Source organism: Periplaneta americana, chromosome 2 (genome assembly GCF_040183065.1).
Source record: "Periplaneta americana isolate PAMFEO1 chromosome 2, P.americana_PAMFEO1_priV1, whole genome shotgun sequence".
Taxonomy (NCBI): Eukaryota; Metazoa; Arthropoda; class Insecta; order Blattodea; family Blattidae; genus Periplaneta; species Periplaneta americana.
The window spans coordinates 35,766,638-35,792,952 of NC_091118.1; the positions used below are offsets into that span (position 1 = coordinate 35,766,638).

The following is a 26,315-nucleotide window of genomic DNA, read 5'->3' on the forward strand; positions in this document are numbered from 1 at the left end:
GTCAGTGAAGACGCGATTAGTATTGATTACATAAGCTGTCTTGTAAGGTGGCACTCGACTCTGAGGGAGATATTGTGAGTAGATCACTAAAGTCTTCCAGACAGGGAGTACAAAGACGCAGAGTGTGGGGAATGAAGAGGGAGGCCACGACAGTTTTAAATATAGATGCTTTGTACTGCCGAGACAGAGATTTTAGATATACTACTATCTGGTGATGGTGACTTATTGTTGTTCAGGTTTTGTATCTGTGAATAAATTAATTGAACAGTAGTGCACATAAAACACAATCATATTTACAGAAAGAATTAATGGGTCTTTATTAGACGATAGGAAGAAGTAAAAGATTCATTTACTCAGCATCTGCTCAAACGATTTCTTCAGTTTTGTTTTTCCTTTATACAAGATGATGTAATAAATTTAATTGGATTCCAGGTCCACAGCACAAAGTTCAATATACAGAAAGTCCACTACAAAAATGACCACAATTAAAATGTCCATCAAATAAAGCCACTAGTCAATATGTCCACAAATCAAAATGTTCAGCATACTGGGTGAACCATCTAGTCTGCTGTCAAAAAATCTGAAAGTTAGAATTTATAAAACAGTTATATTACCGGTTGTTCTATATGGTTGTGAAACTTGGACTCTCACTCTGAGAGAGGAACATAGGTTAAGGGTGTTTGAGAATAAGGTTCTTAGGAAAATATTTGGGGCTAAGAGGGATGAAGTTACAGGAGAATGGAGAAAGTTACACAATGCAGAACTGCACGCATTGTATTCTTCACCTGACATAATTAGGAACATTAAATCCAGACATTTGCGATGGGCAGGGCATGTAGCACGTATGGGCGAATCCAGAAATGCATATAGAGTGTTAGTTGGGAGACCGGAGGGAAAAAGTCCTTTAGGGAGGCCGAGACGTAGATGGGAGAATAATATTAAAATGGATTTGCGGGAGGTGGGATATGATGATAGAGACTGGATTAATCTTGCACAGGATAGGGACCGATGGCGGGCTTATGTGAGGGCGGCAATGAACCTTCGGGTTCCTTAAAAGCCATTTGTAAGTAAGTAAGTAACTAGGTGAACCATAAGTAATTTCATTAATTTCAGGGCATTATTCTTTGAGATATTGCGAACAAAAAAGTTTAATACAATATTGTTCGTTTTTGCTTTCTTTCCAACATAAAAATTGTTTTATATGAAAAATTTCATTGCATGTTTTGGGATAGCCATCGATTTAATTCCAAATATTCTTAGTCAACTTAAGGGAGCAATGTATTATGATAATAAATGATTTAAAGAATTTTAATTTTGTCGTTTAAATGTGCAGAAATCTGATTCAAACAAATGTAACATCGTAAAATTCTTTTCCGAAACGTAAGGTTACATACATTTGTTACGGATACAATGGAATATAAGGACAATAATAATGTGAAACAATATTTGCTGGCACTTTCTTGTCATATGAAGCTGCATGCTGACCCAGTGCTGAAGAAATTTAGAAAATAATAGTAATATGAGTTACAAGAGCGGTATGTTGAAGTTTTCATGTTCGAGGAAAAGTTTGAAAAAGCGAAACGTAGTTGAGCTTTTTTAATTTCCGAGAATTGAAAGAAAACATACCGCTCATGTATCGTACATTATTTTGTGCGAAGATCGTTTATTACATACCTGAAAGAGGAATTTCTAATTAGTTGCAATGAAATCTCCATCTTGGTTTCTGTTCAATGACGGCAAATTTGCAAAACAAAAATATCTATCTTCAACATTATTGCTTTAAAATGTTTTCTGTGTTTACTGTACTCCAGCAGGCCGTGATATACGTCTGTCTTTTCTTTCCCCCAGTCTATAAATGCGAACTTAAAACAAACGGTAAGGTTATGTAATGATTTATTTTTCATTTTAATATTTTAACAATATTATTTATATAACATATTGCAGTAATAACATCGGCATCTGGAATCTTGTTGATTTTTTCACGGCTTCCTTAATGTTACTTGCATCACAAATACAGTAACTTTAGTGGAGCTGTAGAGTTTACTTAATTTTTGCAAATATTTAAAAACAATAATTAACAGTGCAATTTAGGTGAAATTGCAGTGGTAAGTTTCCAATTTGTAATTATTACTATATTGAATGTCTCTAAAAATAATGTTAAAAGCCTAAAGCAGTAAAATGAATATGTCGCTTAAGCGGTAAGAAGAGGGAAATTGTTATGTGTGTTAGGTTGGGAATACTGAATGTGGAATTTTAGACTTACCGCGGATTGGGTTTGTGCGGAAACCAAGCAAATACGCACGATCTCGCACAAAATTAGTTACCGGTACAGATTATTGTAACTAGCAGTGTTAAATGATTTATTTAAATTTCATGAACATTGTTGTAGGCATTCGTGATACTGTACCTGTAATAACTCCGGACATTTTCGATAATGGCCTTTTGATGACTGTGGACATTTTTTATATTGGACATTATTTTAATGACAGTGGACATTTAAGATAATGGCCATTTAATGACCGTGGACGTATGTTATACTGAACGTTTATGACTGGGGACATTTTTACAGTGGATTAATTGACTGATAATCATTTAATTGTATGTGTTCAAAAGTATTTTTATAATATAAATCATTTGTAGAATAATTATGACTCCAATTGAAGTTTTTCAGACATCATTTTGGCGTATATATATAATATAGCAGCCCGCAACGCTTCATCCTATGTTTGAGACGTGGGGATTGAATGGTAGCTGATTAAAAATCACAAAGTGTGTAGGTGGTGGATTATTTCTTTTAGCTGTTTTAAATGGCTGTTTATATATCGAATTATGAGCATAACATGTACAGTATTTACACAAAATTATTCTATGAAATATTTTCCTACAATTAGTTTCGTAAATATAACTCAGTCAACACTTGTTTGCAAATACGTGGTACATTCATTAAGTTCTGAGACTGAGGGCATAGTGGCGGTGTGGTGCACTAGAACGGATAGGTGGCGCCGTGATATGGTACCTTGTCAGTTAGTCTCTCGTCCCAGCATCATACAGTTACGTGCATATAGTGTAAGCAGAACTACGGTCATTGTTGTGATGGTGATTTGAATGCGCGCGTCGGAACTCGAGTATGTTGCAGTTTGAGCAACGGGCAAACATCACGTTCTGTCAGAAATTAGGCGAAACTGCTATAACCGATCATAACTGGAGACGAAACATGGTGTTTCCTTTACGATCCGCCACCTGGAAAACGCCATTATTTCCACGACAGAAAAATCCGCAACAAGACAGGTCAAAAGGCAAGGTGATGCTTTAACAGTTTTTTTTATTCAAATGGAATTGTTCACATAGAATTCATCCCACAAGGTGCAACTGTAGACAAGATCCTCTACAAAGAGATTCTTGGCCGTTTACGCAATTCAATTCGTCGTAAGCGTCCTGAGCTTTGGCATAGGAAGAATTGGCTGTTGCTACACGACAACGCCCCTGCACATCGCTCCATCCTTGTCCAAGAGGAACTTGCAAGGCAACAGGTCGCTGTTTTGCCACACCCTCCGTACTCGCCTGATCTCGCACCATGCGATTTTTTTTCTCTTTCCCCTCATGAAATCAATCCTACGTGGGCGTAATTTTTATGCGGCCGAAAAGGTTATGACTGCCACAAGATAAGCCATACGGCGTCTTCCTGCCAACATCTTTCAGCAGTGCTTCCAGCAGTTACACCAACGTTGGCAGACGTGCATAGCGGCCAATGGCGACTATATTGAGGGAGGATGTCGATCTGTTTAAGTGTACGCCGTATCACGCGGCATCTTCTGAGACATCCAGATTCTTGTGGGTCCCTATTCTTCAGGCGTCAGTGTCAGAACTTAATGACTGTACCACGTAAATATAATGCATGTGAAGCCAATTATAACATTTTTGTATAGCATTTGATATACGTTGTAATGTTATTAATAAATTATATCGTTCCTTTGTCAATTCAATCAATAATTCATTGCAAAGAATTTGATTTATATGTGCGTATGTGTGTATAATAAAAAATAATTATGTTTAACCATTATTATTCCCTATACACCAGCAAGAATAACTTGAAAGTCTGGCATTATATGTGATACAGCCTCACGTAATTATGCATATGAAATTTCAAAGTTACAGATTTATTAATTGCTGAGGAAAAAAAATTAATTTCATCAAATTTATTTCTTGAAAGTATATGTCCCCTCTTAAATCAGATTACTGAGTGTGACATATAGTATAATCCTAATGGTATTTTATATTGGCATTTGAAAATGCCACGTGAAACCTTGCAGTAAATGAGGCATTTAATACTTTGTCCATATTCACAACACAAAAATTCTTCCTCCAATTTCAAATAGAAATTTCTTTTCTTCACAATCCACATGGAAGAACACGACTTCGATACAAAATGCATACATTGGGAAGGTACAAACACTACCGATATCAATGTTCCTCTATCATGCAGAGGGTATGGAAGGTGTTGAGGGAGGAAACATTGTGTCTTACAATGCTCAATACTTGCAACTCAAGTTTGCATCACAACTCACTAAATGGACACTCCTGTCTTAGCCAATAGGAACAGAAAAGTACTTCATTTATCTGTAAAATAATTATGTACAGAAATACAATAGGTCTTCAATTTAAACATCAGACAACAATTTCGTAGGTGAAAGATTTCTACATGATATAATATTAATTATGATACAAGTGTTAAAAATTATATTTTATTTTGTGAGTAGAGATGTTTGCGAAACGAGTTAAAAATACTTTTCACATATTATTAAAGCACTTTTCACATGCTGCCATATCATATACATATATCATAGTGTTCAGCTCAAGGACAGGTCTTTCACTGCAAACCCAGCACTCTCCAATCTTCCCTATTTTTCTGTCTTCCTTTTAGTCTCCACATATATATGATCCATGATCCATATATCTTAATTTGTTTATCATCTGATATCTTCTTCTGCCTTGAACTCTTCTCTCATTCACCAGTCCTTTCAGTGCATCCTTTAGTAAACAGTTTCTTCTCAACCACTGACCCAACCAATTCCTTTTCCTCTTCCTGATAAATTTCAGCATCATTCTCTCTTCATCCACTCTTTCCAATGCAGCTTCATTTCTTATTTTGTCTGCCCATTTCATACACTCTATTCCTCTCCATATCCACAGTTCAGTTAATGCTTCTAGTCGCTGGCATGTAATGGTTAATTTTAACACGTTTGCCTAGGGTTTAAAAATCTATTCTAGGAATGGCTGTCTAAAATATATATCTATCGTAACCCCAACCATTATGGAAAGTCTCGTGGCATGGCTGGTTAGTCTAAGGTGTCATGCCTTGGACTAGCAGTATGAATGCTGGTCTGAGTCTTCAAGAGGAGAGAAACTTCCTCTAGTGATCTCACCCAGTGTATGAGACCCAGCATCGTGAAGAAATTGTAGAGCTATGTCCTATGCAAACTATAAAAACTGAGGGTGTGTGGGGATCATCGCGCTCATCACATTTTACCCTTACTGAATGGATGATCGTTCACTCTGCTGAAGAATGTGGATGTGAGGCCAGCAGTTGGCTGACTTGCAAAATCATAATTCACTACCCAAATTCATCACAATGCTGAGTGAACACTAGTCCCATACACTGGCCGAAATTTTACGAGAAAATTCTTTCCTTCATAAAGACCTGAACCAGTGCTCAATCCATGATGCCGATCCAGGGTATCGAACCTTAGATCTCACAGCTACAGCATGAGGAAAACAATGCTGCTGCTATCCATGACGGATGATAATTTGCCAGCCCTAGGAATATAATTGTTTTGTATGTTGAAAATAATTAAAGCTTCTTTCTTTGTGGGTTGAATTGATTATCCTAACAGTTTGTTTCGAAATTTTAGTTTGTAGTAAGTCTTTTTTATACTTTAAATAATTTGTGTATATTTTTCAATTTTGGCATGTACTCAGTGCATGGAAGTTACTGTTGATCATTGGTAGATAGGGGCTTGGATCATGCCCTTTAATAGTAGCTGTATTAATTTTGTATTTGTACGTTTGTGGTAGCTCAGTAGAGAAAAATATGGATCTTAGTTACGATATTCTAGTAGTTCGAAAGGAATGATTTTATGCTTTGTTATTTAGCAGTATTGAAGAGTGAGATGAAGATAAGATTTACAAAAGCTAAGACAAAGAAGAATTCTTGAAGATATTTGAGTGGATACAAACTCCGTTTAAAATTGTTTTTTTGTTTGGGAAGTGAAATATTGAAATCAATTCTGCATGGAATATTCTTCTTAAATCGTTTCAAGATTAATCTCTTCTGGCATTAGTATGTTGTCCTTAGCCTTCCATTCGTCATCCATGAGGCCTGTGTTCATGTTTTTTTTCAGCTCTTTTAAAGTCGTAACAAAATGTGTTTTTGTATTATTTTCTTTGTTCTGTTATTTATTTTATAAAGGCCTGAACATCAAACTCATCTCCTGTGTGTTCAGCTCATATCTTCTTCCATACACATTTTCACAGTCATTAGGAATGTCATTTCTGTTGTTTCTGTTTGATAATTTTTTTTTACATACAATACGTCTTTGTTCACACTCCGTGTAGGGAGCCAAATTCACCCGGTGTGTGTCACGAAATTAGACGAGATTAGAAACTCTTACAAATAAGAAAACTAGTAATATCCAAATGAACCAAATTGCACTTCAGAGTATAGAGACGAACGTTTCTCACATGCATGGTCCGAGCCATAAGTCATCACCATCACTAATAGAAGTTGATGGGGCAGTGATATATAGAAGGGAAAAAAACTTGTAATGTGCCAGTAAACAGTCATAACTTTGGAACTTAGCACAGTATTCATTTTGGTGTCATCGGATGACAAGTTCTGCTAAAATAATCCAATTTAAAACTTAAAAAGAAGCTTGAATGAAAATAATTTTGAAAAAACTGTGATATGTCAAATAATATCATAGATCCATTTTGTATCTTGTGTACACCACTTTTAACACTTGAATATAATTAATTGATGAACTAGTGGACTTACTCGTGTTAAATATGTAATATTTTTCCAGCTTACAGCTGTTTCAGTGCTTCACGCACCATCATCAGAGCCTACTAGATCGCGGCGTCATCTCGAACTTCTCTGCCTGTTAAGAGGGTGTGTTTTGTTGTTGGAAGGTGTTAAACTTAACTAAACTTAACAAACACAAAAATACACAAAACACAACACAAACACAAGAACACAAGAAATACATCACACTAACATATGAAAACAAAAGCACACATAAGATCGCATCTTCATTCAGAAAACAGAAATACAACATAACATACAGAACAGAAAACACACTACAAAGACATCTCAACACACAAAAAACGCAAACAAATAAATACGACCACACAGGTGTATACAAACTCACATGTAATAGTTGTGATAAGTTCTACATAGGACAGACAGGCAGATCATTCCAAACACACTAGAAAGAACACATTAAAGCTATAACCAGAGGACACAATACATCTACATACGCCGATCACATAACCAATACTAACCATACATACAATAACATAAATACGGACATGGAAATCCTACACACACAACCCAAGAACCAAAAACTCAACACACTAGAACAATAGGAAATATACAAACACACTAAAACACACCCCCGATCAAATCCTCAACACACAGATCAATTTCAGTACACACACACTATTCGACTCCACACTTGAACACCTTCCAACAATAAAACACACCCTCTTAACAGGCAGAGAGTTCGAGATGACGCCGCGATCTAGTAGGCTCTGATGAAGCACTGAAACAGCTGTAAGCCGGACAAATATTACATATTTAACACGAGTAAGTCCACTAGTTCATCAATTAATAATATCATAGACCTACAATCTTAGGGAATATAAAGCTTTTCAGTGATAAATAAAATCTTGTAAAAACGAATACTGTAGTCTCACATCTCAGCAAACCCTTCAGACATATTCTGCATTGAAACATAGTGGCTGTGCCAATGTGTACAGCTCTTGCCAGAAATCATCATTGCAAAGCTTCATTTTCACCATCACTATAACATCGGATATAATGAATTCTGCCTCATGAATGTCCCTACATCATAAATGGATTAATTCACATTATCAATCTGACAGAGTCCATAAGGTACCACTTTTGTAAACATTGGAAACTAACGATATTCTCTATTTTGTTCAATGCAAAGACACAGTGAGTACTGGCACGTTGTGATCTACATCAAATTAAAAATAAATATATATGGTGGTATCATTATCAGACATTTGATATTGTTTTTCTGCTGCCGTACAACATTTTTTCAGATGTTTTGCCCTTCAGAGGCACTAGCTTGGTGATATACTTTTCTTGTTTGTTTGTTCTATGAATATCGGAGGAAATTACTCTTCTGTCATTCTGGAGTCTTGGTTACTGGTACTTGTTGGTTCTGTGAAGTTCACTGCTATGCAGTGAGTAATTGGTCTGAAGATTGCTGTTGTTTACAAACATGATCTTTTTAAATGCCGTTTTCTTATTGATATTTTTCATTGTCCTTTTTCACTCCTATCCTGCATTTTTGTTCTTCGTCTAAATATAATAAGAAAAGACACTAGTCAATTGTTTTGTGAAAGTGGTATTGATTTCTGTCTCTACCTTTTGTGATCATGTTTTGATTATTACTGTTGCATGTTGATGTTCAGAAGGCAAGCTCTTCCATAAGTCAAGAATAATATGTTATTACTTAATCAAGTAATTAATGAATTTAATATCCTCAGATGATCTTTCTTCCAATCATATATATGAAGGAGAGTTGGTGAGTTATAAACTGAAGTAGCAATCTACATTTTCGAATGAGGCATCTAAAGCTATCACAACTAGATGGTAGTATTATCCAGGAGCACACAATTTAAACAAAGAAGCAGCAGTTGCAAGATGGTGGTACCTCTGCACACTTTCTCAGGTTGGTAATGAAGCACCCAAGACTCATCACCTGTGACTGTCCAGGCTAGCATATAGTCCTCTTTATCCTGTCTGCTTAGATCAAGTCGCCAACAGTTTCATAAGAATATTTTTACAACATCAGTGCCAACTGTTCCAACTTCTCATCTGTTTCAGGAACTTGCTTCAAAGCCCTTCAATCGTCTTTAAATCAGCTGTTCAGTGTATTATGACGACAGAAGCCATTTTTTGTAGGTTACTATTAAGGGTACAGCAAATAACTGCAATTTAAAATGAATCGATTTTAATAAAAATAGTAAAATAGTTTAATAACGATGACATTAGCCGATGGTAGTTTTCGCAGTATATCAATAATTAACACTATGTTAGGGCACCATGAACATATTCTCCATCAATGGACAGCTAATAATTAGTATCAGATTTATTAGGGAATTTGATTGATACAATTGAATTGCACGATCCTACATAGGCTACTGTTGCATGAAGGCCGTGTGGAACATGGATATATCTACTTTCGATTGGAGGTCAATGATAGTGCTACACATGGCTTTTGCAGACAGCAAAGACGAGGAAAACTGTTTAGAAATAGAACTCTTTATCTCTTGGAACCATGTGCATCGTTGGAGCATGTAACACTCTTTGGAACAGGCTATTTCACGAAACTGTTTCGTATCGAAACAGTTTCATGAAACAGTTCCAAATAAACTGTTCCAGCTTTTTTTTACCCATCTCTAATTTGCACTGACCGAGCAACATACATTGGCAGCATTTCTTTATGAATATGTTTTGCTGGCAGACCTTTTTCCCAGAAGAATCGCACAGTGGATCACTGCTTGACAATGGTACACACGTGGATAGGTGCCATCTTTCGACTGCTGCTTCTTTGTTTTGCTTGTGCGCACATTCATCACCTTGGCACCTGGATAATACTGCCATCCAGCAGTGATAGCTTCAGGTGTCTCGTTAAAAAATTTGTCATTACTTGAATTTGTAACTTACTGACTCACCTGTGTGCATTATTAATTTTGTGACTTGTGTCTATGTACCAAAATGATGTGCTTCTACTAGGTGTAATCCATGTGCAGAATTTGTTTGTTGGGATTTTCGTCTGGTGCAGGTATTGTAAATTTTTATCTTTTCACTTGTAATAAATTCGTGTGCTTTATGGTCGGTGTATTAAGGTGTGAAGTAATTTTTGTGTGTTGAGAGATGTTTTTCTTTTAAAAGAAATATTAAATCTTTATGAAGTTACTTCTGTAATTGAAATATAATACATAATTGTGTGTTGCATTGTACTCTTTCATAAGTAATTTTCAGAGTTCGTGCAGTAGAACTTGTTACTTGTTCACCTTGTAAAATATAACTATCTTTCCCAGCTATTTGTATATTCATGGAAATGGCTAATCTCCATTTAACTATATATTGACTTTCCTCTATTAGCTGAACTTGAATGTTCATTACAGTTAAAAACTCTGCTGTATTATGTAATGCTTCCTTTATCTATAAAAAATGAAACATTGTCACTAAAAATTAGAAGTTGAAAATGTTGTGGGCAGGGGCGGCTTTCAAAGGGGGGCTGCGGAGCTGCAGCGCCCCCAGACATTTGTGGATCTTGTCTCGTTTTATGTTGTGAAATACATTTATTATACAGTCTCTATTTAGCGGCTCGATTTTTTTTTTTTTTATAAAATTTCGCTCTCATTGACATGCACGCAATCATTAGTGAAGTCACTTCCTCCCCTGATGCTGCCAGAGCGAAACCAGAGACAAGGACTATAGGGTGAAGCCACTTCCTCCCCTGGAGCTGCCAGTCTCGTCTCGGATGCTTTGCGCGTTAGTTTTACCCCTCCCCCTGCTGCCCCTTGACATGAATCCAGCGTTTCCAGGTGCTGCAAAATTTGCAGCAGCTTGCCAGTAGCGCGCAGTTTTAAATACATTTTCTTTAATGTTGTGAGTATAACAAGTGCAACAATGTTTAATTCTATACAGTATTTACAGTCTATTCAGTTCAGTACCTTAACAATTCAGGAGAAATTTGAAATTAAGTGCCCATCAGTTGAATCTCATAATGTAAAGAGCCGCCAAACAAAATACAAAGGCTCGCATATTTTTTGCTAATTTATCCAGTATGCCTGCTTTCTTCTCTCGATCTCCTCACAGTCTGTATTAGATTAATGCGTTTCAAAGACAATTCCATTAGCTGGGGAAACAAGATGGAGTTTTAAAATAAGAACAGTAAATGTTCATGAGAAGAAGAGCTATTGCTAGAATGTTTTCAAACCATAATGGAATCTGAAACATCTAACAACATAACAATAAATGAGGCAAGCACGGAACAGTGCAGAGTTGAGCAGAAAGATCTGTGAAAATGAAAACCCTAAAAAGCGTCGTAAGGTCGAAGGGATTCAGACAGGGGTTGCGGCAGTCAAGGAAGTGTCTGACCTCATTATCACACAAGTTAACACCCGATTCCAGTTCATAGATCATCTGATATTATCTTCTCTTCTGTGTCAAGAAAAATTTGAATGCTACAAAAGCTCATTTCCTGAAAATAACCTAAATATATGTGTGAAGCTTTTTCCAATGTTCGATAAAGACAAACTAAAAACATAACTCAATGTGTTGTATCAGAGACAAGAATTCGGAAATATCAGTGACGCAGTCAACTCTTGCAGTTTCTTCTACCTGAGAACTTGTAGGTCTCATTTTCAGAAGTTGTGAAACTACTACGCATAGCTATCGCCATACCAATGACAACTTCCAAACCAAAACGTTGCTTTTCATGTTTGAAGAGAGTGAAATCCTATCTTAGAAATACGACGAGAGAAGAGAGACTGACCGCATTAGCTATGTTTTCCATTGTAAAGATTATGTTAAACGACATACCAGATTTTAATAAAAAGATGATTCAAAAGTTTGCAACCTACAAGACAAGGCGCATGGAAATAATCTTTAAATAAAATAAGTTGCATGGTTTATTTTTGTATGCAGCCCCCCTTAATTCAATACCCACGAGCCGCCACTGGTTGTGGGTATTTACCAGTGGTATGATCATGATTATAGCCCAGAACTATTGACACAGAGTGTAGTTGAATATGTAGTGTCCGTTAGGATGGTTTTTAAGCTTAGTTCACAAGAGTCCGATATGTAATAATAGAAAGTAAGTCACAAGGATTGAACAATGGATCTTGTAAACCATGCACTGATTTGTAAATGATACTAGTTAGGAGAGTTAAAGACTGTTTACGGTACTAAACGGAATTATTGAATGACAACAATGGCATCTAAAAGGAATGGGAGCATGATTCGTATATAACTATAACATAAAATGAGGTGAATAGGGACTCGGGTGAAAAGGGACAGAAACAAGAAAAATTAATTATTAATTTAATTAATTTAAACAAGGGGATATATTTTCTTCTTAAGGAAAATTGTGGTTTCTTTATACCTTTACTCATCATATAAGCCATACATTGGCAACAAAATATTCTTTAGGATTGGTAGGTCTGTGAATCTATCTAACATTTTGGCTCAGTTTTTGTTTATGTACAAAACTTTGTTTAGAGGGTTAATTCTAGTGGTTGGAATTTTGTGTTTAGTACGTCATTACACTTGCTCATTTTCAGTAAAGTGTCTGTAAAGTTTTCGAGAAAATTATTTAATGTAATCGTAAGTTATCTACATGTTTAAGAAAAGTGTCTATGTCTAATTCAATATTGGGGTAAATAGGGACACAATAGGAAGAACATACAAGAGAGGCCCTATTAAAAAATTTACTTACCTTTAGACCCAGATGTTAAAAGGCAGTTCAGACTGTTAAAGGTGGAATGAAGATAATGAAACAAGACACCAGAAGAAACGGCTGCAAGTACTGGCTGGGAAAAACATTTCTGAGAAAGAGTCCATAATTTCAAAAGACGAAGGCATTTCAACATTATCTGATGATGAAGAAATAGATGAGGCAGGCAGTCACCAAGAACAACCAATAGAAGAAGGGACATGGGTAAAGGTCAAGTTCACCTATGAACGTGGCTTGGAAAAAAGTTCACAGGGAAAGTACTGAAAGTTATCAATCCAGGACAGACGTATCTTGAAACTTTTCTCCGAAAATCTTGCAAGGTGTCCAACATTTATGTGTTTCCAAATGTAGCTGACGAATTTGAGTTTCAACAGGCACAAGTGCTGGCAGTTTGAACCCACCAGATGTTAGAAGGGGAAGACATCGATTTAATGGCTTGTGTTTAGGTGTGGTAAAGTTTTGTGTTATAATATGTAATTTTTTCTATTAAATTAATAAAGTAGCATTTTTGAAAAGATAAGAAATGTCCCTATTCGTCTCAATGTAAATTACAATAGGGGCGTCAGTCTAAAATAATGTGTCCCTATTGACCCGAATATTGGGGTGAATAGGGACACATCTAAAAAAATGTATGTGTAAAATTGCAGTTACATGACAGTGTTTTCACATAGGCAATTGAAACATAAATAGTTTGTTCTAATGATAAAATTTATTGGGTCGAAACAGACTAATTGGTTTAAAAGTGTAGAGGTAAAAAGTATTAAAACTGTCCCTATTCACCCCATTTTACGGTATTAACTTTTAGTGCCTATAAAATCTGAGCTTTATTATCTCTCCAAGCCAAGAATCATAGTAATGTATCACTATGCCGTGGTAAACAGAAAAGATCAAGTACACAATTTTATGTATAGGTACATTAGATTTCTTTTAATCTAGCATAATGGTTAATTATATTGCACCAATTTGAATTGACATAATATATGTAAAAACGTCAGTAATTATGAAATATTTACAGGACTATATTTTATAGCGTATGTTGGCTTTGGCTTTAAATCAATCGCAGATCAGTCTAGATCAGCCAGTGACATATTGTTTTGGTCTAGTACAGTTCTTGACACGGATAGACATTGGTGATGATAATTGAAATCCTGATAAAGGATAGAACATTTGTGAAACTTGGCCAAAATTCAAAATAAAGCACTAAACTTTGTTGTTCAATTAATAAAATACTGTAGGATATCACTTCTATTTAGTACAAGAAGTCATTAAGCTTTTGCTAGTAGCTACATTCAACATTTCCATTTTATGGAAATTGGGATAGATGCCAGGTTCATATTATTTAAGGGAGGAAGGTGTAACTATGCTGGTGGAGAATATAAACACTCATAACTTTCAAAGATTAGAGAGAAATACAGTTTGTCAGCTTTCCCAATAACGGGACTGCCTCATTGGACAAAGCATAACAAACACAGAGTGAAAACAAAACAGACCGCAAAAGAGAAATGTGGAGAACGAACAAAAAAGGGAAATTAAGTACAGATAATAGCATACGCATAACAGGCCTAAACATAATAAACAAATAGATTAGACATTCAAACAAAAGTTCTTCCTCTTTAGGAAACAAAGTACAGGTGGTATTTTAAAATGGCAAGTGATCCTCTGATAGCAGTAAGGGAAACATCACGCATGAAAATTAGTAAATTCAATCTTTTAAACTTTGTGTGATTTTTTTTTTTTAACACTTCATTAGTAATGGAAAAAGTCCAGGGTACCTTTCCCTTTACTATTTTCGTTATGGACACACAATGAAACCAGTGTACTTAAATCGAAGATGACCACAAACTACGGTAATATTAAAGATTTAAAATGATTAAACTTTCGTAAAGGAACAGTTTGAATATGTTTTTAACAAATGTGTAAATTAATAAAATATATTTAGATCTATCTGTACACCATGATTTCCTGTAAGATTTGTTTACATTAATTACATGACATAATCGCACTATAAACACATTATTTTATAAGTTGACCACCATTGATATTGGCAGAACCAGCAGTAGTTAGCATAAACAGGTTTTACTGTAGTCTGTATTGAATGTTTGTCCCATAGTCCGAATTTTAAAGATATGTCTGTCATTTGGCATTTTACATGCTATGTTAATTTATTTATAAGTTTTAATTAATTTAATTTTAATTATTTTCTTAATTTTCTAGAATTTTAGCTTTCTGTTTTACATAATTTTTATGTATTTTTCACTTTAGCATAATTGATCTGTCTTTGTTACTTTCTCAAGGGAAATACATATTGTGGTGCTGCAAAAAATAAATTTCGAAATCTCTGCTGAAAGACTTGCTTTCAGAATTACCGTACTGATACTGGAAAAGTTGATTTTGGCTTGCCATCTGTCTGTATGTCTGTCTCTCTGTATGTTTGTCTGTCTGTCTCTCTGTCTTTGTGTACAGTGTAAAGCACTGGATGGACTTCATTCATATTCATTATCTACAAATCAATTTTTCTGGTATTAGTAGGCCTACACATGAAATATACTAATTTCAGTAAAAAAAACATGTTTTTATTTAAAATAAAAAATACGAAATGGCCATGAACTCAAAATCTATCCAGATCAATTTTTTTGTTCGCGTGCATGCTTGCGTGCATGTGTGTGTGTGTTTTTTTTTTGTGTGTGTGTTTGTGTGTATGAGTGTTTTTTTTTTTTTTCTTATGTAGGATGAAAAAATGAAATGAGCAATTCAGAATGTTTCCAAACATCGTGGTTTCGAAGTAGTTATTATACGTAGTATTTTTTCTACTTTTGATTGCAGATATTCTAAGTCTAACTAGTTAAGTTAGCCAGAGATGATTTTCGTAAATATAGAAATAATATTAGTGACTACAGTATACTCGTACATATAATTTTTTTAAATGTGAATTTGTAAGGAAATTAATTACATATAACTACTTACAGTAAACAGTACACTTCATAAATTACGTTAAATCTATGCTTTTTCTATATTATTGTTGTATTGTCCCCACTTTCTTCTTTTCTTTTTTTCTTTGATTCTACCTTCATTTCTACTTAATTTTTTCCTCCTATAAGTTGGTGTGAATTTGCTTGTCTGTGCATGTGTGTTCGGATGTGTGTCAGCATGTGCGTGCCTGTTGAGCAAGGTAACAGATCGAATGTAAATTATATATACCATACTTCATTATACATGGACTGGAATTTAACTGATACATTAGATACTAGAGTGTTCTGGGATGAACAGAATGCATAATGAGAGAGTCTGTGTCGCCTTCGTGCAGGGTGCGAATTAAGATTTCTGATGATGGGAGATAGAATACTAGATAGAGAATACCGTACATAAAATAATAATAATTATAATTATAATTATTATTATTATTATTATTATTATTATTATTATTATAATCGTGTTATTATTCGGTTGAGAAGTTTTATCATCTAGTCTTCTGTCAAAAAATTTGGAAGTTAGAATTTATAAAACAGTTATATTACAGGTTGTTCTGTATGGTTGTGAAACTTGGACTCTCACTTTGAGAGAGGATCAGACATTAAGAGTGTTTGAGAATAAGGTTCTTAGGAAAATATTTGGGGCTAAGAGGGATGAAGTTACAGGAGAATGGAGAAAGTTACAGAACGGAGAGCTTCACACATTGTATTCTTCACCTGACATAATTAGGAACATAAAATCCAGACGTTTGAGATGGACAGGACATGTAGCACGTATGGGCGAATCCAGAAATGCATATAGAGTGTTAGTTGGGAGGCCAGAGGGGAAAAAGACCTTTGGGGAGGCCGAGACGTAGGTGGGAAGATAATATTAAAATGGATTTGAGGGAGGTGGGATATGATGGTAGAGACTGGATTAATCTTGCTCAGGATAGGGACCAAAAAATTTGGAAGTTAGAATTTATAAAACAGTTATATTACAGGTTGTTCTGTATGGTTGTGAAACTTGGACTCTCACTTTGAGAGAGGATCAGACATTAAGAGTGTTTGAGAATAAGGTTCTTAGGAAAATATTTGGGGCTAAGAGGGATGAAGTTACAGGAGAATGGAGAAAGTTACAGAACGGAGAGCTTCACACATTGTATTCTTCACCTGACATAATTAGGAACATAAAATCCAGACGTTTGAGATGGACAGGACATGTAGCACGTATGGGCGAATCCAGAAATGCATATAGAGTGTTAGTTGGGAGGCCAGAGGGGAAAAAGACCTTTGGGGAGGCCGAGACGTAGGTGGGAAGATAATATTAAAATGGATTTGAGGGAGGTGGGATATGATGGTAGAGACTGGATTAATCTTGCTCAGGATAGGGACCAATGGCGGGCTTATGTGAGGGCGGCAATGAACCTCCGGGTTCTTTAAAAGCCAGTAAGTAAGTATTATTATTGTTGTTGTTATTATTATTATTATTATTATTATTATTATTATTATTATTATTATTATTAGGGGCAGCTGGGTAGCTCAGTTGGTAGAGCAGCTGGCTATGGACTAGAAAGTCCGGAGTTCAATCCCAGGTGGTGCGAAACTTTCAGAACGGCCCTGAGGTTCACTCAGCCTCCTATAAAATTGAGTACCGGGTCTTTCCCGGGGGTAAAAGGCGGTCAGAGCGTGGTGCTGACCACACTACCTCATTCTAGTGCCCGAGGTCATGGAAAGCATGGGCCTCTACCTCCATGCCCCCTAAGTGCCTTCATGGCATGTTACAGGGATACCTTATTATTATTATTATTATTATTATTATTATTATTATTATTATTATTATTATTATTATTATTATTATTATTATTATTATTATTATGCTCACCTCTGTATCACAACTGAATCACACTTTTATGGCTCAACACTTGGTCACACTGAGTTGCTTGTGTTGCATTTTGATCATAATAATAATTATATCCATGAGCTGGCTTAAGATAAGACGTGTAATTCCTAAATTATTTATTGTTGTTAGCTTGCAGGTGATGATATACTGATGATATTTCATCAGTATTTCTTTCTTTGCTTACTTTATACTCTTATTAAAACAGTTATATTTTGTGAGGGGATAGAAGTTATCCCTGGCAGGAATGTTAATATGAATTTATGAGAGGGGGATAACTTTCCAACAGGGGAGGAATCCCCCCTATCCCCCCCCCCCCCGTTAATTCGCACCCTGCCTTCATGACACTCATCTTTTTCATATAATTTATGGTTTGCTTTGAAATTTTGTTCGATTACAACTTTCAGCCAAAGTATCAGAAGAAAGTTACAACAAATTGCATATTATTCCTCCATCCTTTATCCATTATCTAATCTTAGTGTTACACAGTAATACGAAAATGCTTTTATAACAACATATACAAAGCACTGAGAATTTATATTTGAGAACTTAGTTGCAGAAGAATTGATTATTCAAAGCAAAATCGCAAATGGTAAAAGAGATTATATTTATATTGGGAAGTGTTATTGAGGACATAAAAAGTGTGACGTTATAGTGGCACAAAAATAAGCCGATAGTTGTGAATATTGTTTAAAAACAAGTAAATATGAAATTTGAAAAAAAGTTGTAATTGCTTTATCAAGAGCTACAAGTAATTTTTAATGATAGTAGAGTCGTCTCTTTGTTTTGTTTCTTTGATTCTCTGTCTGTTTGATTGTTTCTTGAATTTCATTTCAGTCTCCTTCTTGCTTCCCAGTATAAACTTTTCATGGCTTTTAATCTTTGTTTAAATTTCCACATACCAATATATGTTTTTTGTTCACAACAAAGTTGTGTCTTTGTATGTTTTCCATTACTAGAATTTAATATGCCAAAGTGGTGCAGATAATGTGCCAAACAGTCATTGCCTGTGTGTATTTCTAGATTTTTCTATATTTTGCTATTGCTTCTTTTCGTTATAGGGAATGAACATTTTTGCCATCTGCTTCTGTATTGATCCATTGTTTGTCAGAGTTTCTATTTTGTTTTTCTGCTTTGAGTTGTTTGTCTAGTAGCGATTCTATTTCTAGCTTTATCCTGTATATTGATGGTATCCCCTCCCCCCCTTTTGCTGATTGATAGATTTCTGTTCTCGTTTTTGTCAAATATTTCCTAAGTCTGCTTTGGATTACGGTGATATTACACAATGCATGCATTTATAGAAACAGTTTCGGAACTATGATGTTTAAGCAGGAGTCATTCAACATTTGTGTCCCGTAGAGCAGCAGTAGTGTGTTTGCTTAATGATTCGAAGGTTGTGAGTTCGAGCCTTGTTCAAGTTATTTTATTTTATTAATGTTAATTAGCAATATAAATAATATTCAAGTTATCATTTGTATTTTGTTATCGTTCTTTAGCAATATAAATAATAGAAACAATGTTAGATTTTGAACAATAGGCCTACAGCTGCATAATGCAAGTGTCAGTTTTTTCTTCTTATATTATTACATTATACTGTCCTATACATTATATAACATTATACTGTCCTGTAAAGGAGTGACGAGGATTTGAACCAGATGTTCACATCTAAATTCCGACATTCTTCCAACTGAGCTACAGGGGCACAAGTAAACAAGCATATGCGGTAAAATAGGCCCAATCCCTCTACAAGATGTCCTGATGATTTGTGGAAGCTTGTCCAAAATGCCTGGGATGTCATGGCTCAGAACAGTCGCTATTTGAAAAGACTAGTCAATTCCATGCCTACTCGACTGCAAGATGTGATCGAGATGAGAGGAAGACAGACTAAATATTGAATCGAGGGTTTTCTTTTTTTAACTATTTGAATTTTCTGAAGCAGACGCCAGTAAGTTTGTTCTGTTTATACCATGAAAGATGTTTTTGTTGAGAATAAAATCTTTCTTTCTTGGCATTTGCAGCCATAATGTCATAATAAATAATGTTAAAGTACAAAGTCAGAAATAAGGCAGAGGCGAACAGTAAAAAAAGGTCAGAATTTGCGACAGTTGAGGATTTAGCAGAGATATTTGATATGTGTAAAAAAAAAAAGTGGGGTTGTGACAAAAAAGTGCAAGTATAGTGAAACTGGAAAATATCGAGAAGTATAGGGGGAGAGAGAAAGTGTATAAGCAGATGTGTAAAATAAAATATAAGTATTTATAGGAAGTGAGAATAGTGACAATGGATTAGGTGTAAGCAGGATAGTGTGAAAGTGAAAGTGAGCGCAAATAGAAATGAGTGAAAATAGTGAGAAAGGGTTTAGAGAAATGAACAAGTGTCAGCACAAAATCAGTACTAACATTTGAATGTGGGGACAGTAATTGAATAAAAGGTCAAAGAACAAATAGGCAAATAATTCAATAAGATAATATATATAGAGAAAAATTGAAATTGAGATTTTAGTGAATAGTAGTTAGAGGAAAAGGGGGGTGTGACAGGAGTATATAATATTAGATATATTAGGATTAATGAACATATAGAGAATAGCAAATGAAATGTAGGGAAATACTGAAGGGGAGATTGACCAAGTAATAAAAAAAGGCACATAGAGGAATTGGGAGTATGTGTGTAGACGTGTACTGCAAATAATGTGTTATTGTAATAATATGTTAATGGTGGCACCAGATACAGAAATGTGAGGTACACCATTATATGTAAAGAAGTGCTGTGAAGAAATATATATCATATATCATATCATAATGTTAAAGTCATGGCATAAGACATTCATGATGTTGAATACTAAAACAGCAATTATACTTTCTGTCTCTCTCTCTTAAAAAAACACTAAGTTGTGTTCAAACGCACGACCTCATGAATACCAGCCCAAAACGCTACAATACACTAGAATAGTAACATGTAGAATACTTCAATACTTGAGATATCAGGCCACATGTAACATCGCCTGTCTCCAAATTGTAGCAGAGATACCCAAAAGGAGCTTAGTTTCTAGAGAGTGGTCACTTTTTCTTTTGATAGCTATACAATATATGGCAAAAAATAAGTAAAAATAATTAAGAAAAATGTGTGTGTGTGTGTGCGTGTGCGTGTGCGTGTGCGTGTGTGTGTGTTGAGATACTTTTAAGAAACGTTCAAATTTTCTTATATTAGCAGCTATTTATTATTGTTCTATAAAATTGTATTATAAGCAAAAATAGTTGCGTGGAAATGGAATTGTAATTTGGCACCACGTGCCCTCCTTCCCTTAACTTTTGGAACGGTTGTGGAAAAATGGTATGGGCCAGATGTCTCCTACTTGGGTAATTGGCCCATTACAATCTGTGAGCTTGTCTACTGTTCCCATTTGCTCATCCGTATTCGAAAATCAGGTCTGCTTATTCCGCTCTCGTGTACTCCTCCATTTCACTAGTACTGATCGACTGGACACTGCAACTTGTACACATACACTACTGTCTACAGACATGCATATCAGGACCGACCATGTCCGTTACACATTACGCTATCTGCATTGCTTTAGTGTAGTTTCCTATTCCCATCCCTCAGACATGCAATAATGGAATACTGTTAAGTAGGCAACGTAAACAACGTCATATGAATACAGTATGTGTAAGATATACAGATAAATACACATAAATAAGGTGTACAGAGGATTAAAATTATTTCATTTCCACAGAACTATTTTTGCTTGTAACTTTCGACTTGGTCATTTCCAGACAAGGGTTCCTTATCTCAAATTAATACATGTCCCCTTCGCTATCATTCCTGAAAGTTTGTAACACCACCTCGGAAACACCCTTGTACAGTTTTGGACGATTGTTATTTTTAACTTTCTTCTTCTTCTTATCACGTATTAAGCCTGGTGGCCTGTTACAGTCTCACTCCATCGTTTCTGCAGACGGCCCAAAGATCTTGTTCCTAATGGGTGGTAATTTAGTGCTTGGTATGGTATCCTGAGGCATCTTGAGGATATGAGATTTCCATTTCTGTCTATAATTTTGAATTTTCTCTAAAATTGGGTCAATATTTAATTCTTTCAATATATCCAAATTTTTCTTCCTGTCTAACCTAGTATAGCCAGGAGTTCTTCTTAAAAACTTTATTTCATTGGCAGTGATTCGGTGTTCATCACATTTTCGTATGGTGCAAGTTTCACTTCCATACATGAGAACAGGTCTCGCCAGTGTTTTATAAGCTGTATTTTTTTTTCTCTCAAGAGAAGGTTTGAAAATGTTATTAATGGTATTCATTGCATAGTTAAAATAATTCAGTTTTGTAGACATACCTTTTCCTTGTTCATAGCTCAAATGATAACCAAATATTTAAAACATGAGATCTGTTCTACAGATTTGTTATTTTTAACTATTTGTAATAACTGCATATATGGACTAAAATCTTTTACTTTATTGTTGAATGTTTATAGAAAACATTATTATTTTAAGATTTTCATGGCCCGCTTTATTAAAAAATAATAAACTGCAAAAACTAGAGCTAAGATTCTAGTTTATGTTGTTCAGATGTGAAAAACGTACACATGCAAAAGTTTCGTTTCAGTGCTCAGAAATTTTTTAGTTATCAGAGAAAACAACTGTAAAAATGTAAAGTTACAAGTGGTGACTTACACGAATGTTGAAGGACATATCTCGGACACTGTTAGAGATATTAAGGAAATTCTTTTTTTTACCACAAAGAAGAAAAAATTGTTTTTTATGCTCATGAAGGTGTGCACACCCATCCTTTAACAACTGACTATTACACATTTTGTTTTTTATTTAGATTTTGCTCAGTGAAGTTTCTGACAAACATACCTGCATCTGAGGTACTTGTCTGTGGTTTTAATGTGTACTGGCCCTTATTCATAATTTCTTCCTTGTTGTATATATGATGCATAATTATTTTTATGCTCGACCATGCCGAAATGTACCTAGTAATTATACACCTGGTAGCAGACCTTTAATGCATGTCATTAAAGTACACCTACTCATTAAAGGTCAGGTCTTTCAGCCAATGACGACTCAGGTTACAACTGTTCAGCCAATGACATGTCAGCTTTCTACCGTTATAAAACCTCGAGTATCGATTATTCTCGGATATGCAATCGAAAGAGAATTAGCGAAAAGTCACGGAGGCTGGAAATCCAATACTGTCGCAGAAGGTTATGTTCTGTTACTATAATAATTAGCGTTAATTGTAAATAATATTCAAATAAATTCAATTTGTCATATCGTTTTTCAATGTCTAATTTAATTTCAATGTTATCTCTGTAGGTTCTTATGGCCTAGCAAGGTCAATGTGGACATCTGTTCCTCGGAAAAAATCAATACTTTCGCGTCTGCGCACATCTCACAACATACGGAACATTGCTCAATGTCAAATACAAATAAAATTAATAATATCAAGTTAGAAATATGGTCGAGCATAAAAAGTCGTATGAAACTCGCCTATAATGGTAATTAAGAAGCTCGTATGAAAATTATGAAACTCGTTTGCGCTTGTTTCATAAATATCCATACTCACTTCTTAATTACCTTCATTATAGGCTCATTGCATAATGTATTATTATAGTTCTTAATCAATCTTCTTAATGTATCCAGCTGTTTGCTGACAACATAAAGTCCACTATAGTCCACTGTAGTCTATTCAGTTGTTGTTTTTCACGAGAAATGAGGGGTATTTTGATCGGTGTTCATTATAGATGCCTGTTGCTAGTAGCCGGAGTTGGGGTGTAGTCAATATATACTGCAGGGCTGTGTCTTCTGCAACTGGTACTGATGATTTTAATTTACTTCTTTTGTGGTTTATGGATGGACAGTATTTCATACTTCATTTTATACCTCGTATTTGACATACAAAGCTTTTGTTTTATGTTTCATCATCTTCCACAGAGGGTGTTAGGCCATACAGCTTGCTACGGTCTTGATCCATCTGTTTGTCAATTGGCCAATTGATTGTATAGTAATGCAGGAGTTGTTTTGGGAACCTCTCTTAATTCAGCAATGGTTCATCCAATCCTTTCGTTGTGTTTGTAAGTAGTTTAAGACGAGTTCTTTCATTATTACATCATTTGTTTTGAGGTCTTATTTGATTTTACCTGCATTATGCCTCACAGATCTCATTTTCTGTTGTTAGGCATATATTATCCTTTTTCCTAAAACTGTATTTAAGCAGGTTTAGAGCTTAAGGTAGCATCCCTACCACTAGACTTGCTTCCTATTGGCTGGAAACCAACTGAGAGCACTGATTTGCTTTTAACTCTGGATAAAGGAACTAGAATGCAACTATTTTTTTCTGCAATATTTTCTTCTGATTTTCTTCAAGTAACTTGATACGGGTTCGATACCCGGCCCCGGAACAATTTTTCCCTCGAAATTATTCAAATTAAGTTTACAGGGAGTTATTCCTGAAAGCTTAATTTGCATAATACACGTCACTGTACGTAACAGAAAATCACAATTTAAAGTCACACAGAGTTAGTGTGCACTCAAATGTTGGTTGCTTGACTGTTGTCAGCCCGCTTTGAGGTCTGTGGATATAGAGGGAAAAATTGGATCGGTGTCGGGTAGAGTTCCCGGGTAGCTCAGTGGGAGAGCGTTGGTACGTTTAACCATAGGTCCCGGGTTCGATACCCGGCCCCGGAACAATTTTTCCCTCGAAATTATTCAACTTGATTTCTAGTTTCATCTGTTACTCTGAAGCCCCAAATGATATATTGAATTTCTTTTCTTTCTTCTTTTGTTTAAATTTTACGGAGCTCAAGCTTCAGAACCGAAAAATTAAGCTTTAAGTTAAAATGCTGAACATTTTCTCCACTATTTTCGTCCTTACAAGCTATCTTAGGAAATATTTTAATAGTTCTGTGAACTCAATGTCAGCAACCTATTTTCTTCAATCAACATTCCCTGAAGGAAGAATTTGAATGTAGGGAGGGGAAATGCTGAGAAGGTCTTTTGGGATCTAATTAAGTTTGTATCTTCTACAATCTTGTTTTCTTTTAATTTTTTCTAGATAATTTCATTTATAGCTTCATCAGTTTGTCTGAAACTCGTGGCTGAGTAGTTAGTGGACTGCAAGGCAATTTGCCATTTGTCTCACTCCATGTCGTCCTATAGAAGGAAGAATTTTGAAGGTGAGAAAGATTGAAAAAGGCACCATAACCTTCTAGGACACAGAATATATGTATGCTTTTCTTGAATTTATTTCCTGTATGTGAATGTAAGAAACAGATTTGTTGCAGAAGGGTTTCATCACTGTGCTGGATGTTGGTAGCACTGCTATTGTTTCTTCTCTCTCCAGGCACAATTCCACAATATCACATGGACAAACAGTTCGCAGATCGTCGGTACAAAGTTCAGAGTGCTCGTACTTACTTCTACTTGAATGAGGCCCAGTGCGAACGCAACCTGGAGATCTTCCAGGAGTGTTTGGAGGCAGTCTCAGGTAAGAGTTATTAGTACCATCTCTTGAACTATTCTCAGAGTGCTTGTCTATAACATCTGACACTTGGCCCATCCACAATTTTGCAAGGATTTCAGAAAATTGCAAAACTTGTGCGTGGGCCACAGTGGCAAATGTATTTCAAGTCTCTGGACTGATGTTTGGTAAGAGAAGGTTAGGTTAGGTTAGGCTAGGAATGGTCTTGCATGTCGGTCAGACTGCCAGCCTTAAATGGGATATTATTATTACAATTATCCACATACTTTTTCTGCATTTAATGTTCTTGTCTAGTATGTTTTAGTATCAAAATCAGTCCTTATTTCTGCTTCCATTACTGAAGCTATAATGAAATAATTCTGAACTTACGCGTATTTTTTTAAATAAATAAATTTATTATATTTGTTTCTCTTTTAACTCTGAATTCAGTTTAAAAATACGAATTTTACTTTCTTGAAAGTATATGTAAATGTAGCTACAGCTACTTAGTGGTTTTGATAAGATTCATCAGAAAATGTTGGTGCTGACCACTTGAAAAGGATTTTCAAAAAGCGAGACTGACAGTGATAACTTAAAATATCAGTGGCGTTGGCAGTCTGACAGAGTTCCTTTAGTTTAGTGAGGAGATGGCCAGCACTTGTCAACCCTTAGAGGTTGTTTTCTATGCTGTTAGCCTTTAGCTTCATGAACTTGAGTTAACTTCATTTTGTAGAATTCAAAGTTTAACCACAGTAGTAAAATAATTGGTGAGGTAGAAAAGAGCCCTTTTGAAAGTGGGTTCAGAATATGTATGAGTAAAAGTTGATTGACACTAAGTTAAGCTTGGTAGTTAGTGGTAATATTTGCAATACCATAACAGGTGCTGGCTCTCCAATCAAGAGTTTTGATTGAGTTGCTGCTTGGTTAAGTTGTCCCCTTCTCCTGCACAGTGTCGATGGTATTGTACATGGCTCTCTCACTCACACAACGAACTGCAGCGATCAAGTTGTGTGACTGAGATGCCGGCTGCAGAATAGAGGCATGTTGGCATGGCGGAACCTGCAGGCAGCCTAGGCTTGAATTGGGTTGTGCAGTTGTTTCTATTGGTAACATGTAACTCTGCTGTAATAGATGAATTTCCTTATTGTCTTATAAATTTGTCACTATATGTTTCTTTTTAGAAAATCTTTGTCATCATTGTGGACCTGTGAACAGTAGACCAGAAAT

General features: G+C 35.4%; 1 protein-coding gene across 2 annotated transcripts in view; it reads left to right on the forward strand.

Moving 5' to 3' along the window:
- The window catches only part of slgA (proline dehydrogenase slgA), a 315,508-nt gene that overhangs the window by 224,894 nt on the left and 64,299 nt on the right, over window positions 1–26,315 (forward strand). For both annotated transcript variants that reach the window (XM_069815407.1, XM_069815416.1), the window contains exon 4: window positions 24,972–25,115. In XM_069815407.1, the coding sequence (XP_069671508.1) occupies window positions 24,972–25,115 (144 nt within the window). The remainder of the gene's footprint in view (window positions 1–24,971; window positions 25,116–26,315) is intronic.